This window comes from Ixodes scapularis, unplaced genomic scaffold, assembly GCF_016920785.2.
Source record: "Ixodes scapularis isolate PalLabHiFi unplaced genomic scaffold, ASM1692078v2 PGA_scaffold10__122_contigs__length_95168666, whole genome shotgun sequence".
NCBI lineage: Eukaryota > Metazoa > Arthropoda > Arachnida > Ixodida > Ixodidae > Ixodes > Ixodes scapularis.
The window spans coordinates 3,020,554-3,035,240 of record NW_024609836.1 but is presented as its reverse complement, the minus strand read 5'-3'; the positions used below and the strand labels follow the sequence as shown (position 1 = coordinate 3,035,240).

General features: G+C 49.0%; 1 protein-coding gene across 1 annotated transcript in view; it reads right to left on the bottom strand.

The window, feature by feature from the left end:
• The window catches only part of LOC8035578 (proteasome activator complex subunit 4A), a 166,525-nt gene that overhangs the window by 20,681 nt on the left and 131,157 nt on the right, over positions 1-14,687 (bottom strand). The window contains exons 38-40 of the mRNA XM_002399761.4: positions 12,709-12,983; positions 6,352-6,428; positions 4,820-4,948 (exon numbers count right to left, since the gene is read on the bottom strand). Of these exons, the coding sequence (XP_002399804.3) occupies positions 4,820-4,948; positions 6,352-6,428; positions 12,709-12,983 (481 nt within the window). The remainder of the gene's footprint in view (positions 1-4,819; positions 4,949-6,351; positions 6,429-12,708; positions 12,984-14,687) is intronic.

Here is a 14,687-nt window from a genome sequence, read left to right as displayed (position 1 = left end):
AAGGTGCTGCAGTAGTTAAGGAGCTCTACAAGGGCTTCATGAGTCCTCCAGGTAACATCGATGTGATTTTTGATGGGAGCTGAAAGACACGAGGCCACGGCTCTCACATTGGTGTGGGCTGCATCATAAAACTTTATACTACCGGGCTCGTGAATGACCACGAGGTCGTTTCAAACTTTTGCCTGGGATGTACGGTGGGACCAAACCCTGACGAGGAGGCCTTTGAAGAGTGGCAAAAGAAGCACATGTGTCAGATGAATGTCAACTGTAAGGCGGGCCGCATGGAAGTGGAGGAGGCCCTCACCATGTTTCGTCGGTCCCTGTCGAAGCATGAGCTGAGATACACAACCATTTTGTCAGATGGCAACAGGCGCACTTTTCACGCCCTGACAGAAGAGGAAGGCAAAAGAAGGACTGCCTCAACCATGTCCATAAGGAAATGGGAGCGGCCCTGCGCAGTCTGGTGGCGACGAAAAAGGCTCAACAAGAATCTCTTGGAGGGAGGGGGAGGCTGACTCGAGATAAAATTTAAAAAATAGAAAATTATTATGGCTACGCTCTAAGAAGCCATAAGCACGATGTCCCAGCCATGAAGAAGGCAGTACAAGTGACGCTTGTACATATGACTTCCACAGATGATGCACCTGATCACAGCCTGTGCCCACAGGGTACAGACTCCTGGTGTAGCCACAACCGTGCACTTGCCGACGGAAAAGAGCCACCTGCTCATAAGAAAGCCCTGCCTATAGAGGTCTGTGTGGCTCTAGAGCCTGTGTTTGCCCGGCTGAGTGATGAAGCCCTCCTCCAACGGTGCAGTGACGGAATGACCCAAAATGCAAGTGAATCTCTCCACTCTGTGATCTGGAGTCTTGCACCGAAGACCCAACATGCCTCTCTGTGTAGTGTGCAGAGGGCAGTGGCAGAGGCGATCTCCGGATACAACCAGGGTGTACTAAAGACAAACCAAATTGTCACGGAGTGTCTGGGCTTTGCCCCCGGACAATGTCTCGCTTGAAGGAGCCTCGAGAAAGACCGAGGCCACCTGCGCAAGGCTACCAAAGCCCGCTCAGAGAGCGAATTGACAGTGAGGAAGCTTGCCAGGAGGCACACAAGGACCAGGAACCAGGACTACAGCCCTGGGGTGCTCCGAGTGCTTGTAGACTTGTACACAAACTTCAAGTGCTTTTATCTCCGTTCATATTTTTGGGAATACAGCTACAGCCTTACGGGGCTTTTCTCAGGCTTGCCTTGGCCAATCGAAACAACTATGGTATCATTTTATTCTGAAAAGCTGGAGCTGTGTGGTGATGCTATTTTTGTTGCTTCACATGTCATACAATAATTTTAATTAATTAGTCTAAAAAAGATATAGACTCCCGTTTTGTGCAACTTGGTTGCAAATGTTTTTTTACCAATGTAATATCATTAAATCAGGCTTAAAATAGCATCACTGCACAAAGCATGTCTTGGGGACTCCAATTCTTTAAAAAATTCTGATATATTCTGAAACATTTTATGCTAACGACCCGTAAGAAGGACTCAATTAAAATGACAAATTTATTGATAACTCAGGATCTACCGTAATATCCCGAGTCATCGCCCACCCCCCTACCGCCTGAAATTCGTTAAAAAAGTGGGGTGGACCATGTCTCGGTGGGTGAGCACAAACACTTAAAAAAAAGCGGAAAAAACCGCCTATTTTTCTCTGCGTATCTAGCGCTGATGCACAAGAGATACATCAAACTCAAAACTCGATTTAGTTTCATTGTTTTATAGAAAAAAATGCTCACGAAAGAATATTTTATTATAGCGAAGTCCGTTGCATGCATAAGCGCTAGAAACACCGCCGATCTGCATATAGCGCGAACGTTTGTTCCGTGAAAGAATGTCACCATTATGTTCTCCTAGTTAGTAAAAAAAAAAAAAAAAAAAAAAAAGAAAAGTTTACAAGAAAATAGAAAAACCGACCAGGCGCAACGAGCGAGCGAGCGGACCAAAGAAGCGACCAAGAGCAATGCTGGAAAAGCGAGAAAGCCGGCGGTCGCGTTGGCAAATACTTTGGCGTCGGGCCAAGTCGGGCGCCTTGTCAATTGCAAGCTCTTGCGCAACTTGTTTGGTGCGTACATACGTGCGTCCGTGCACGGCAGGCTATCATTGCACGGTTGGGACGCTCCGCAAACGTCTGTGTAGGACGTTTTAGCAAAGCTTTATTTACGCTTTGCTTTGCCTAAAATATTGCACAACCGCGGTCGCGACGGGCGGGAAGAAGGAGTGGGTTCGCGGTGACCTTACTTCGGCGGAGACAGACTTTGACCTAACACTCCGCGGTTACGTTAACAAACTCTTCTTTTGTTATCTCCATCGTTTTCTTTTCGCACGGATACACGACCACTTTGGGGTCGCTCACGGAGGAAATGCGTAAACAAAAAGAAGTGTCTTTCCCTCCGTCGTTTTACTTTGTCACGGACGTCCTCCAACTGTAAGGTCCGCGGCCGCGTCATTCGGGTAGGATGAGTGTTCGCGGATCGCAGAGTCCGCGCTGGGGTATTTGAAGGGGTGGGCGATGACTCGGTGTTTTTTCGGAAATCGATATTGGCCCAGAAAATGGGGTGGGCGATGACTCGGGGATGGGCGATGACTCGGGATATTACGGTAGTAGAGCTATCTGAAAACTAATTGCATATTTGAAATCACCACTGAGAAGTGCATCAGTACACTATATTTGAGCACAATAAATGAAAAATGAAAAATAAAAAGTTCTTCCCCCCTTAAACACTCATTACGCGTACATAAACATGGCACACCAGTGTATCGTGTATGAACAACTCCGGAGAACGGGTCAGAGCAAACACAGGCAGTAAGGCACCGCAGCTTGAAACGGGAACAGCAAGAGGTGGCGCTGCCGGACACTGGGATCCTTGGTCCAACTTTCAACCCCCCCTGTTTCAATCTGCATGAACATCGTACCGGCACGACTTTGTGTATCGCTGCTAGATGGCGGATGTTAAGGACCCCTGGCTGTCAGTGGCACTGCACTGGCCGTCGTGCCACAAATTACCTTTTTCTGGGACCAGCAAAGTTCGAACCTTCCACTTAAGATGTCAGTTACCTTTATCAAATTGTCTCGTAATCTCTGCATCCTCCAGCCAAAAGCTGTTTGGTATAATGATGCAAATGAGTGTTCCTGAGAATATAGTGATTTGTTGCACTCTTGCATTTCCTCCAAAGTTCTCTCAGTCCACTCAGCAAAGTGCTTCTTCCACTCAGGTGCCACCCAAGCACGAGTGAACCGCGAACTCACGCACTGATTTGAGCCTCGCAAGTGCAACTTTCTGACAAATTTGCGATGCGCTGAATCTAATATCGGTGTTGTTTCCAAACCGTGGCATTACGAAAGCAAAGACGGCCGGTACATGTAGAGGAAACCAAGTACCTCATAGATCTGCAAGGAGAAAAGGCCGAGAAGGAGGAGGCGGTGCAAAAAATCGGAACGAGCGCTCGCACGACAGAGTTTCAAGAGTCGAGTCGGCGAAAATCCTCTTTTCGCCCACATGTTTGGGTCCCTGAGTGCTCCTCGTAATCCTTCCCCAAAAGGAGGAGTGCAAAGGAGGGGGACTGGAATGACGGATGCTCTGCAAGCCGGTCGAAAATTCCCCGCTACTCCACGCGGGCTCGGTTCATTAGCGAACATCCATGAGGCGGCGCACGTGGCCCCGAAACTCGACGACGTTTAATCCCCTCCTAGGAGAAAAACTCCGTAGCACGAACATGCTGTTAGCTGCCCATTCTCTCTGTGCACATCTAATCTTGTCCCGTGTGCCTCGTTTTTTCAGTCTTCGACAATGGTGCATGAGCAGCAACGGGCGCAGCAAGTCCGTGCTCCGGAGAGCGAGAGCTTGGCACTCCGTTCACCAAACGGACAGGAGTGCTACCAGAGATTCACACTCGAGCACGCTCTCCATGCATCGTGTGTGGTCCATCGCCAGTTCTCTTTTATTTCTTTTCTTTGTTGTTATTTTTTTTTTTTGCCGACGGTCAGGCCACTTGGTGCCAAAGTCGGCTCGTGAAGCTTTCTCAGTGCGTACTCTCAAAGCGCTTTTCTGTAGCGTTGTGTGCAATCTATCTTGCACTACCTTGCGCATCAGAAAGCGCAAATTCTCTTTTCATTTATTTTGTTATTTTTCTTTACCGCCGACGGTATGGCTGCCCAACGCCAAAATCAACTCGTAAAAATTTTTTTTTTTAGAGCGATTTTTCGGGGACACGACGTTTCGTGACGCTGCTTTGCAGAGCATGCTTTTGGACACGCGTTTTAAGCGCAGACGGCAGTAGACCATCCGAGAGTACTCTGGACAATAAAAGGAAGTTTAATTTTAACCGTTTTTCTGTCCTTTTTTTAATTCAATCATTCGGATAATTCAACCTAATTGCAAGGTCCCGTCGAGGTCGAATCAACGAAAGTTTACTGTACCGCAGATGGTGGACAAGGGGCACATTTGCGTGCCACGACGCGATAAACACGAAAAAACCCGTCGCAAACTTGCTCGTCACTTGTGCAGGTGCCACAGACCGCACGGTTGATGCGTTTCCCATCGGGCATCGCGTGATCACCATCCGGCGGGAATTGGGGGTTGGGCGACGTTTCGGACCTATTATGTTACGGATGTTCAGCTCCAAAAACGGGATGGACAATCTCTCGGGGGCAGGCATTTGTACTAGATCTTACGGTAGGCATAAATCGAGGAAACACCAACGAAGGTGCGGTCAACACATTGGTCGGAGATGTGCCGCAAGCACCGTACCGGGGGTGGGCACCCACCTCCTTGACGATGTCCAGTGCGGCCTGGATGCTCTCCCTGGGAAGCAGGGCATTCCCCAACAGGGCCAGGGTCACCGCGCAGTCCTTCTGCAGCTCCTCGTCAGTGTTGTCGCTCTGCATCTGGCACAACTGCAGACGGGAACACGGCCCACAATCGTGCACAGTCACACTCGTAAAGAAAACCAAGCAAACATATACGGGCTATTCCACCAAAAAATGATTGCTATCGTACTAGTCGCTCTCAAAGGGTCCTCCTTGTTGATGTGCACAGCCCTTAAGGTAAGCAAGTTTTTGGTCAGTTTTGTTACCCTTTTAAGTAATAAAAATTAGCGCATACTTACAATAACATACTGATTGAGCATCATTGAACATCACAAAATCAGTCAATATCCAAAGAGTTTCAAGGGCATGCTTAGTTTTTCTTACAAGTACCAAAGATGCCTCCAACCTCGACGCACCAACGTGGTTGTTTTATTTTTTTGTCACCCGCACGCTCCAGCAGCCTCGCGTTTGTAGTGTAGGCGATAACTTTTGTGCTGATGTAGTGCTCGCTAATGACGCTCAGCAAGTTCCCAATTGTGTTCATTTTTACTCATTAAAAGTAACTAATTAAGGATTTGATTAATTGAACCACTATGTACCTGACTAAACCCACCTCTTGGCAGTGACCAACGGGGCTACAATCGTTTATGCGTGCAATACATTATTTTTACCGGAAAACCGACGCTTAGTGAAACACCCGGTATAGTAGGAGACCAGAAAAAATTGCCTTATTTCATCGGGAAACTAAAAACCACTTTGGACTCGTGAGAAATCAAAACAACCAAACCAAAAATCCCTCTTACGCAAGTACCCTCGCACGCTTCTACCGTACATGCAGCTCACTAACGCCACCTTGCACGGTTCGGGGAATCGAATACAGTTGAACCTAGATTTAACGAAATCACCGGGACCCGCTAATTATTTCGTTAAATCGGGAACTTGGTAATATTAAAAAAAGACATTTTTCGGGCATAGGCTGCGCGGAGAATCCGAATTTGTTCTTTGAAGCGGGAAATTTGTGAAATCGGGTTTTGTTAAATCGACGTTGAACAGTAACTCGCAAAATAAATGACGTTCAGCACCCGAGTTGTTCTCTGTGTATGGCGGAAACTCTCAAGGGCGAACCTGTGGATATCCCAAGATACTGTCGAGACCGGTCATAACGAAGTCAACGGGAATCGGAAATCACTTTGTTATATACGCTATTTCGTTATAACCAACTTCTGTTATAACGAAGTACAAACGAAATGGGAAATCGTGATCGCTTCGCTGTAGCCGCTATTTCGTTATAACTGGTCTCAACTGTACCAAAATATGTACTTATTTGTTTGTCTCTTTACGATTCTGTCCAGGCCCAATGGCCTTGCGGAGGGAAAAGGCAAGTTGAAACAAGGGGCAAGGAAACACTGCCTACTGTTCTTCCCACTTTGTCTAAACTTCCCTTAATTCTTTTTTTCCCAATGTTTTTAGAAAGTGGCGCTCAGACGTACCACAGGAACGACTTGGAAGACCTCCGGGGGCGCCGCATTGGGGGACTGGGACACGCTTGCAAGGATCCACTTGCTCACTGCAGACCGGAAGAAAGAGTGAGAACGCCAACGACGGTCAAGGACGAGTATAGTCCTGGCAGAGTGAGAACGGCGCGTCTTTCGAGTGCCTTCAACACTCGCTACATGCCTTCCGCCAGGCTTTGGCTGTGTGGATGCCTTGTCAAAGGAAGGAAGCTAGAGTTGGAGGCTGCAAAACCTCCAACTCCTGTTCTCACCTTGTCAGTGACTTTAGAAGAAGTGAACAGGACAAAAGGCGACTAGCAACTGGTCGTTTAACGGACACAAAGAAGACGAGGATGTGATTAGTTGTGCAGTAGCCACGTTGATTCCGTGGACCCTCACTACGACCTCAAAAGTGACATTAAAACGAGCCGCAATCAGGGATGCAATCACTTTAAACAGATTGCTAGCACCACAAGCAGTTCCAATAAGAACTTGCATCAATGTTGATAAGAATAAACATAGTTTGCCCAATGTTCAACTATTTTACAGGATTGACAGGTAGAAGGAAAAGAATTGGCTCCTTTTTCACACTGTCGTGGCAAAGGCAGCAGGATTACAGAATGTACAGTAATCTTTCGTTATAACCAAGTCATGAGGACGGCAAAAAAATTCGATATAAGCAGAAATTCAATAAAAGCAATAGAGCCAGAGAAAAAGCGCCAGCAGCTTTCCAGGTGGACAGGAACGCTGAGGAACACCCTGGCCGTATATTTAATCGAACAAACCTTGGTTATGAACCACAAGCAGCAGCATAATTAAGTGGAGTTTGCCGATAATTTCATTTGGGCATCAGTTCTCTTCGAACTGCTCCAGGCATCGTAAGAACACTGTCACCGCCGCTGCACTCTGTTTTGAAGCAGCCATAGGACGTTTTGTGTCTTTGCAGTCGTCGGCGTTTCCCAAGGCGTCATTCCGACGTCGCTTCGTGCTTACGCTAGCCACACGCAAGGTTTACGATTGCAGCGTCCGTGGCTGGAGCAATAACAGGAACGTTCGCATCGACAAGCGCAAACGAACGAGTTATCCTCAGTGGTTTCGCCGACACGTTTTCACACACTCCCGTAGAGACCGCTGCATTTCTGGGAATTGTGCGGCAACACGGCAGGTATGCTGGCGAGAAAAAATTTGGCGTGCGTAAAGCAGAAGGCGATCTTTCATCTTCGGGTCGCAGGCACACTTTCTCGAGCATGAGAAACTTCTCGACCCCATCCAGTATGCCTTACTCGTTCCGTAATATGGTGGACAGTGTCGATCAGCCAATGCCGTATTGTTGACTTCTTTGGCAACTTCAGATTTGGGCCGGCCATTTTTTTCAACCTCGCAGATGCAAGTGACTTTCGGTAAAGACTCCCACCCTCATACGACGCACGTGTGCGTGTAGTTGATGGTAAGCCGCAGGTGTGCCCTTGCAGGCGCGCGCGTCGGGGGCTCCCAAAGGGATGATCTCCTCCGGGCCTTAACCGTTCCCTCGGCCCGATCAGAAGTTGGGCAATGTCGGCCACGGGCTCTGCGAGTATTGTCGGAACGTGAACGCTGCTACCTGCCTGCATCGGCAAATCGGCATCGAAAGCGGTGCTCTACCCTCCGTCATCCATTTATTCCATTTACGTGTTTGCCGTTTACCTAGGTAGAGAGGGGGGAGAGAATGCAAAGGTCTCCGTGCGCTTCCGTGTAGGTTTGCATGCTTTTGGCACCTCCACCTTCGCAATAAGCGTGGTCAGCCGCCGATACACCTAGAATAATCTGGTTCAAAATGCATAATAAAGTTTATTAAAAATAAAGTTTATTCTCTCTCCCTCTCAAAATGCATGCACTTCAATCGGGACCACGTTGAACTTCGATAAAACGATAATTAGAATGAACTGATTTCGGATTACTGTTCTGTGTTTCATCACTGTGATGATTAACAAATCAACTTGGAGCTTGGTCACGAAGCTTTATTCGAGGCTGATTGCAGTCCGGACCGAAACGCATGCGTTTTCATTTGCATTACTGTGTAGACTGCATAAAACGTATGTCACGGGAGTCGCAAAAATCCGCACTATAAGCGGTACCGCACATAACCAAAACATCAATTTTTCAGGCCAAAATAGATGCCATGAGACAACTTACCTTTGTAAAAGAATTTATTTTATGTTAGATGAAAAACAAAGCTGAGTCTGAGGAAAGTCCTTATTTCATCAGACCAGTACACTTCTCTTTCAAGTGCGTGACACATTTTGAAAGAAATGAGTGACTTCAGCTAGGCGCAGCCTTTTAACAGCGTTGCGGACGGACGTTGCGAGCATTCAGGATTGCTAACCCTAATCACTTTTCTCTGGTGATGAAAACGCGTGAAAATTTCCATCCTTTATACGGTACACGCTAGTAATACCTTGAATTTGAGCACACGCATGAAATGCACCAAAGAAGAAATCCGGGCGATGTTCGAGGACACAAATGCTTAGAAAGCACCACTGTAGTCGAAGTAAACAAACACGACGACACGGGCGTTTCCGTTGTCTTGAGAGTACCGCCACGACATCGTCGCACGAGTAGGTGGATCTTCCCTTCTAGTACGTGCTGGGTTATCATAGCGACACACGACGAAAATTCACAGTCAAGGACAGCGCTTTTACGCGGAACGATGAGCTTCCAGCACGCCGTCCATGTCGACGATCACCGCCGACACCATGTTTGCAGATAGAAGAAGTTGGCCCGCTAACGGCATGCAACGACCTGTGATTGGTCTGTCGTTGCGGTTGTTTCCAATGCAGCGGGGGAAAGTTGGGCTCGCTCCAACTCCTCGCGTCGTGAACGACACGTGCATGCATCCCTCTGTCGCTATGGCAACTGAAGCCTCTCTTTGCTTCCCCTCGCTTCTTCGAGCATCTCCTTGCCATCCTTGCCCCCGCAAGTGCCGCTTGCAGCTAGCGCTGTTATCTAGTGTCGCACAAGGAAGCGGGCTCACTGCGCCGGTCAATCGGCGGGCTGTTCCAGAAACCGCACTATAACCGGTATTTCCCTTCTTGCGCCTGCATTTTAAGCGCTATGTAATTACATGGAGTTGTATGGGAGGCGAACCGGTGGTTGAAAAAAATGAAAGCCGTTTACAATTCCCTGTAACGCCGGTTAGAGCGCAGCTCTTGAGGAGGAAGATGGAAGCGTACTGAGGGATAGGTGACTCCTTGAGGTCACGTGACCTCAAGGGGGTCACGTGACTTCAGGGGGTCACGTGGCCTCCGGGGGTCACGTGACCTAATGGGGTCACGTGACCTCAGGGGCTCACGTGACCTCGGGGGTCACGTGACCTGAAGGGTCACATGACCTTAGGGGGTCACGTGACCTAAGTGGGTCACGTGACCTCAAGGGGGTCACGTGACCTCAAGGGGGTCACGTGACTTCAGGGGGTCACGTGACTTCTGGGGGTCACGTGACCTCGGAGGGGGGGGGGGGGGTCACGTGACCTCGGGGGGTCACGTGACCTCGGGGGGTCACGTGACCTCGGGGGGTCACGTGACCTCGCAATTACGCCGACGGCGACGCCGACGCTGCTTAAGCCGGAAACGGGCACCTAAGAGCTGCGCTCTAAAAAGCCGCGTTATACCCGGTCCTGCACTATAAGCGGTTACTTTCTAAGTGGTCTATACTGTATTCGAAGTGTATTGGTGGCCGATTGTGCTTATTTTGAAGATCAAGCTGCCTAAAACGTGCGACGACCGATATGTCACAACGAACGCGACAGCGAACAGAGTGAAGGAGGGCTGCTTTCTCTTTTCCCCCTCTTTTTCACTGATGCTGGCACTTGCCAAGCAGTCCAGAACCAGGGAGCAGTGTCCGAATTCCAACATTACACACGGTGCATGCCCGCACAAATCTCAAATTGCCAAGGAATCGACATTCCAACATTAACAGTGTTGACCATCTCGAAGAACAAGCAATATGTAGTGGACGGGTTCGAGAAGAGTTTCTCGAGCGAGTGAAAGTGCCCCGTAATTCGAAATATCCTGAAGTCAAAGCCTCGTTTCTGGGGTGGTTGGAAAGTACCAGGGCTGCCGCTAATGCTGAGATGCTGGCCTTGCAAATGAAGAACCTAGAGTTCATATGCAGAAATGGGTGGCTCGAACGATTCAGAAAAATGGCACGGTGTGTCTTTAAAGATGACTATGGGTGAAAGCGGAGTTGTCAACAAGGTCACCATGGACACTCGGCAAAAGCATTGGCTGGTCAAAGCTTTGGAGCGCTCTACGAACAAAGACAATTATGACCTCAATGAGGCGGCATTTTTTTACAAGCTCTTGCCCAAGCGCATCTACGCGACTGCAGGCAGCCCTTCGTCCGGAGGCAAACAAATTAAAGTGTGCATGACTGTGTTGTTTGCGACATATGACATATTGGTGGCGAAGACAAGCTTCCCCACCAATATTAGGCAAGGCTGAGAAGCCGGGGTGATCCCGGAACACGACCGATGCCAGATGACTGCGTCTACAAAAACAAGAGTGGATGACAATGGCCTTCTTTGAGGGCTATGTGCACTTTCTGAACCATAATTATGCGAAGCAAGGGTGCAAGCTGTTGTTTGTCATTGACAACTGCCCCAGCCATAACTTTGCCATTTTTGCCACCCAATAGAACATGGTTTTTGCAGCCCATGGACCGAGTAATTGTTGAAACAACTAAAAAAATGCAAACGCAGAAAACTTGCGCAACATATGCTGCTTGCCTACGAATGCAGCAAGGGCTACAGCACCCACCCATTCATTCGTTCAGCCGTTCATAGAACTGGTGGCATCAAAGATTGCCAACTGCTCTGCACACGCTCGAGCAGTAAGCGATCGATTTTCGGGGCTGCGACGATCCTTTCAGGAGTGTGTGCAAACTCGTTGGTGAGGCACTCGAGGACGACTTCGATTCGTTCGCGCCTGCCAATGCAGACATTCCCGTTGCTGGTCTCGTTACGAAAGCTGAAATCGTAGACCTCGCGTGTGGCAGACGCGGTAGAGACGAAGATGAAGAGACGTCAAACGAGGAACCTCGAGAGATAACCACGTACAGAGACAGGAAACATCCTACGGCTGCTTCGGAAGAAGGTGGAGAGCGGCAGTGGTGACAGCAATCTTGCGACGACCAAAGGAACCAAAGGCGGCATTACTGATGCGCAGAAAAAGTGCTCTACAGACTCGGCTTACTTTCTTTTAGCCTCGGTAAAAATGCCAAAAGTTACTGATCACCGAGGTTCGTTCGATTAAATATTTGTCTCATGCCTTCCGCGGTGTCCCCGTCCATTTTCCAGCTACCGTCTCGCTTTCATCCAATTACAGCACGTATAAAAATTTTTGTTTCATCCTTAAGACTCGGTCTTAACGAGAAACTACCGTACATTGGACGCAGGTGCCGCGTCGGCGTTCGTACGGGGCTTGCGTTCAATCGACGAGGACGCGAGGCCCAACCGAATGCTGACACGACAAGCGTATGGGGCTCCTGCATCACGGAAATCCTCTACGGTCCCCGACAGGGTGAGGAGGGCAGGGAGAGGCTCCAGTTGCCCCGACTTCAGCGCAAGCTTCTCGCCTTCAACGGCGTCTCGTGCATGTCCGGTGCACGTGCGCAGCCTCAACACAGTGAAAAGCACGGAGCGCGTGCTGGGACCGAGCGTTCTAAAGTCGCTGGATACAGGGAAAGTAGCGCCGCTGCATTCCCTCCCTGCTAGCCAGACACAAACAGATACTAACACACAGAAGACCAAAACTTCACGAGATGATTGGCTGATTTCGTTGCTCTGGCGCTTGCCGTTTCCACCCTCGACAGTCTTTGACGCTTCAAAAGGGTCGTTTGTGAACCAGTTGTGCCAAGATTGCTACGGATAGAAATTCTATGGAAACCGTTCCTTGCCAATAGAGGCGTCTCTGGCACTGTGCATGCGGTCAACTTGTCCATTGTGCCCATCTCCAAAGGTGTCTTACGACGATAATGTTTTTTTAGCATATTTCGAGATGGGAAAGTTGTTCTTTCGATGCCGTCAAACAGCAATGGTGCGAAGAAATGCTCTCGATTCGCTGGCGTGTGGTTACTGAAATCTCGGAGTACGAGAAATGCCTTCATAAAGCAACCCGTCACCGCGAATTTGGATCGACTCACCAAGAATGGAGAGGTCAAGGAGAAACTGCGCATTTCATGAACCAAAATGGCGACTAAACAGGGAGCTTGGCGCTACTTTCCCGGGATCCAGAGACTTTAAGGAATTGGAAAGACACGCCGTTCTCACTCCGTAGGCGACTATGGGACCCCCGCGGAAGAGGAGGAGGTTGTGCCCACCGGTCTGCAGCAGGCGTGCCGCCTTCTTCCGCTCAGGCGACACCTGGCCGTCTTGCCGGTGGTTGTTGGTGGGGCCGCCCATGCGGGGCTCAACCCCCTCCACCGCGGTGTCCCCCTCCGACTCCCGCTTGTCGGAGAGCTCCGTGGCCCCCTCGCACAGGGGGGTCAGCTGGGGCATGAGGAAGTCCAGGAAGGCCTTCCTCCGCGGGGCCAGTGCCAGGGTGCAGCCAAGCATGGGCTGCTGCAGGTCGTACAGGAAGATGTTGCACAGTAGGCTGCGGAGAAGGAGAGGGAAAATTACGCGACCTCCATCATGCTGACAAAGACCAGGGAGCACCAAATTTGTCCCGCACATACCACACTTTGCGTGTGGTCTGTGCTTTGCGTCAGACATTAGCCACGACAAGACCGAGCAAACGAACGCGCTGCACGGGTGCTACCTCACATGGCTTTTAGGCGATGCGCAACGTCAATGAGGCGAGCGGTCGTGCAATACGACATCTCTCCGCTCTCACCGGCACGTTTTGCCAGGGGCACAATGCTCCCAGAGTAGCTGCGCTACACAGCTCAGTGGCCATAGCATCCAACTGCTCCCACGCCGACCAAAGTTTGAGCCCTAATGAGGGCTTTTTCACTAGCTATCACTGACAGAAGTTCTCTTCCTCAAATTATTCTACTTGAAACTAATTGGACTAAATTCGGTGATCTTTGCAAGGCACACCTCACAAGTGTTTTTTTTAGTTAAAATGTTTATTCAATATCACTTACTTCTTTTTATAGAACTCATATGTCTCTTGTTCATCATTAAAGGGACACTGACACCCCCCAAATTTTTTTTTTTAATTTTTTGCCAGGCGCTTCATTATGGTGTCGGAGGACTACCCAATTAATATTTTGCAACAGAGTAGCGTATTTTTTTAATAAAGCCAAAAGACGCAACTGCTCGAAACCGAAACCGAAACCCGACGGAGGTCGGAGAAGTGGAGAGGAGAGAGTGAGTGGCGGAAGTCACGTAACTACACCCGACCGTGCGATTTTTTTTTTTTTTTTTTCTCTTTTCCGGTAGCAGACGACACGACATGCGGCGTGCGATTCTTTTGCAGTCATGTTTGTTCCGCTCGTTGCTCTGTATTCCAAGATGAGTTGTTTCGTACATTGAGGAGTTGGAGATTAGTAGTGAGTGCCCGTGGTGAATTTCCATGATCGGCTCCAAAAAGAATACACCCAAGATGTTGCGTGGAGAGCTGGCTCACATGTCCTGCACCCGAAAAAAAGTGGCATTGTGCGACAGAGTTTCCGAAAGATCAACGGGATCGGGACCAATGGCTGGCTGCAATTCCTGTAGAACATATACGGGCACCTCGGAAAGCGGACGCTACCTGATTTATATGCTCCTTGCATTTTGTGGAAAGTGATTACATTGAGTTCGCAGGTGTCAAAACGGAAATCCCATACCATTTAATTCAGCAAAGTATCGTCCACAACATTTGTTTGTTAATTTTTTGTTTGTTTCTTCAGTGATGATCGTAAAAAAAAAAAAAAGATATGTAAACATCAAAAAAAGAAAAAAAAGTTCCACGGGGGATTGAACCCGGTCCTCCCGCGTGCGAAGCGGACGTCTTTCCCACTGAGCTACTGGGGCATCTCTTTTCCTGTGGATCTCTTTCCTTAGTAATAATTTAGCCGGTAAACTGTAAGTTGGAAAGTTTGCTGTTGATTTTTCTCTAGCAAAAGCACTCCCGGGTCGAAGTCGGGAAGCACCACTCTTTGGGGACATTCGCACCTAGTAAAGAAATCGTACGCGTGCATATTCACCTCGAAGTAGACACGTCGTGCTTGACGTTTGCGCGAGCGATGTCTTCAGCCACGAGAAGGGAGCGACGACTTCGTGCAAGTCGGCTTGGTGGCCGGGCGTGTCGTACGGGATGAATACCAATTCTTTTGATCAGTCCCAAATTTCTCTTTTAACGGTAGACAGA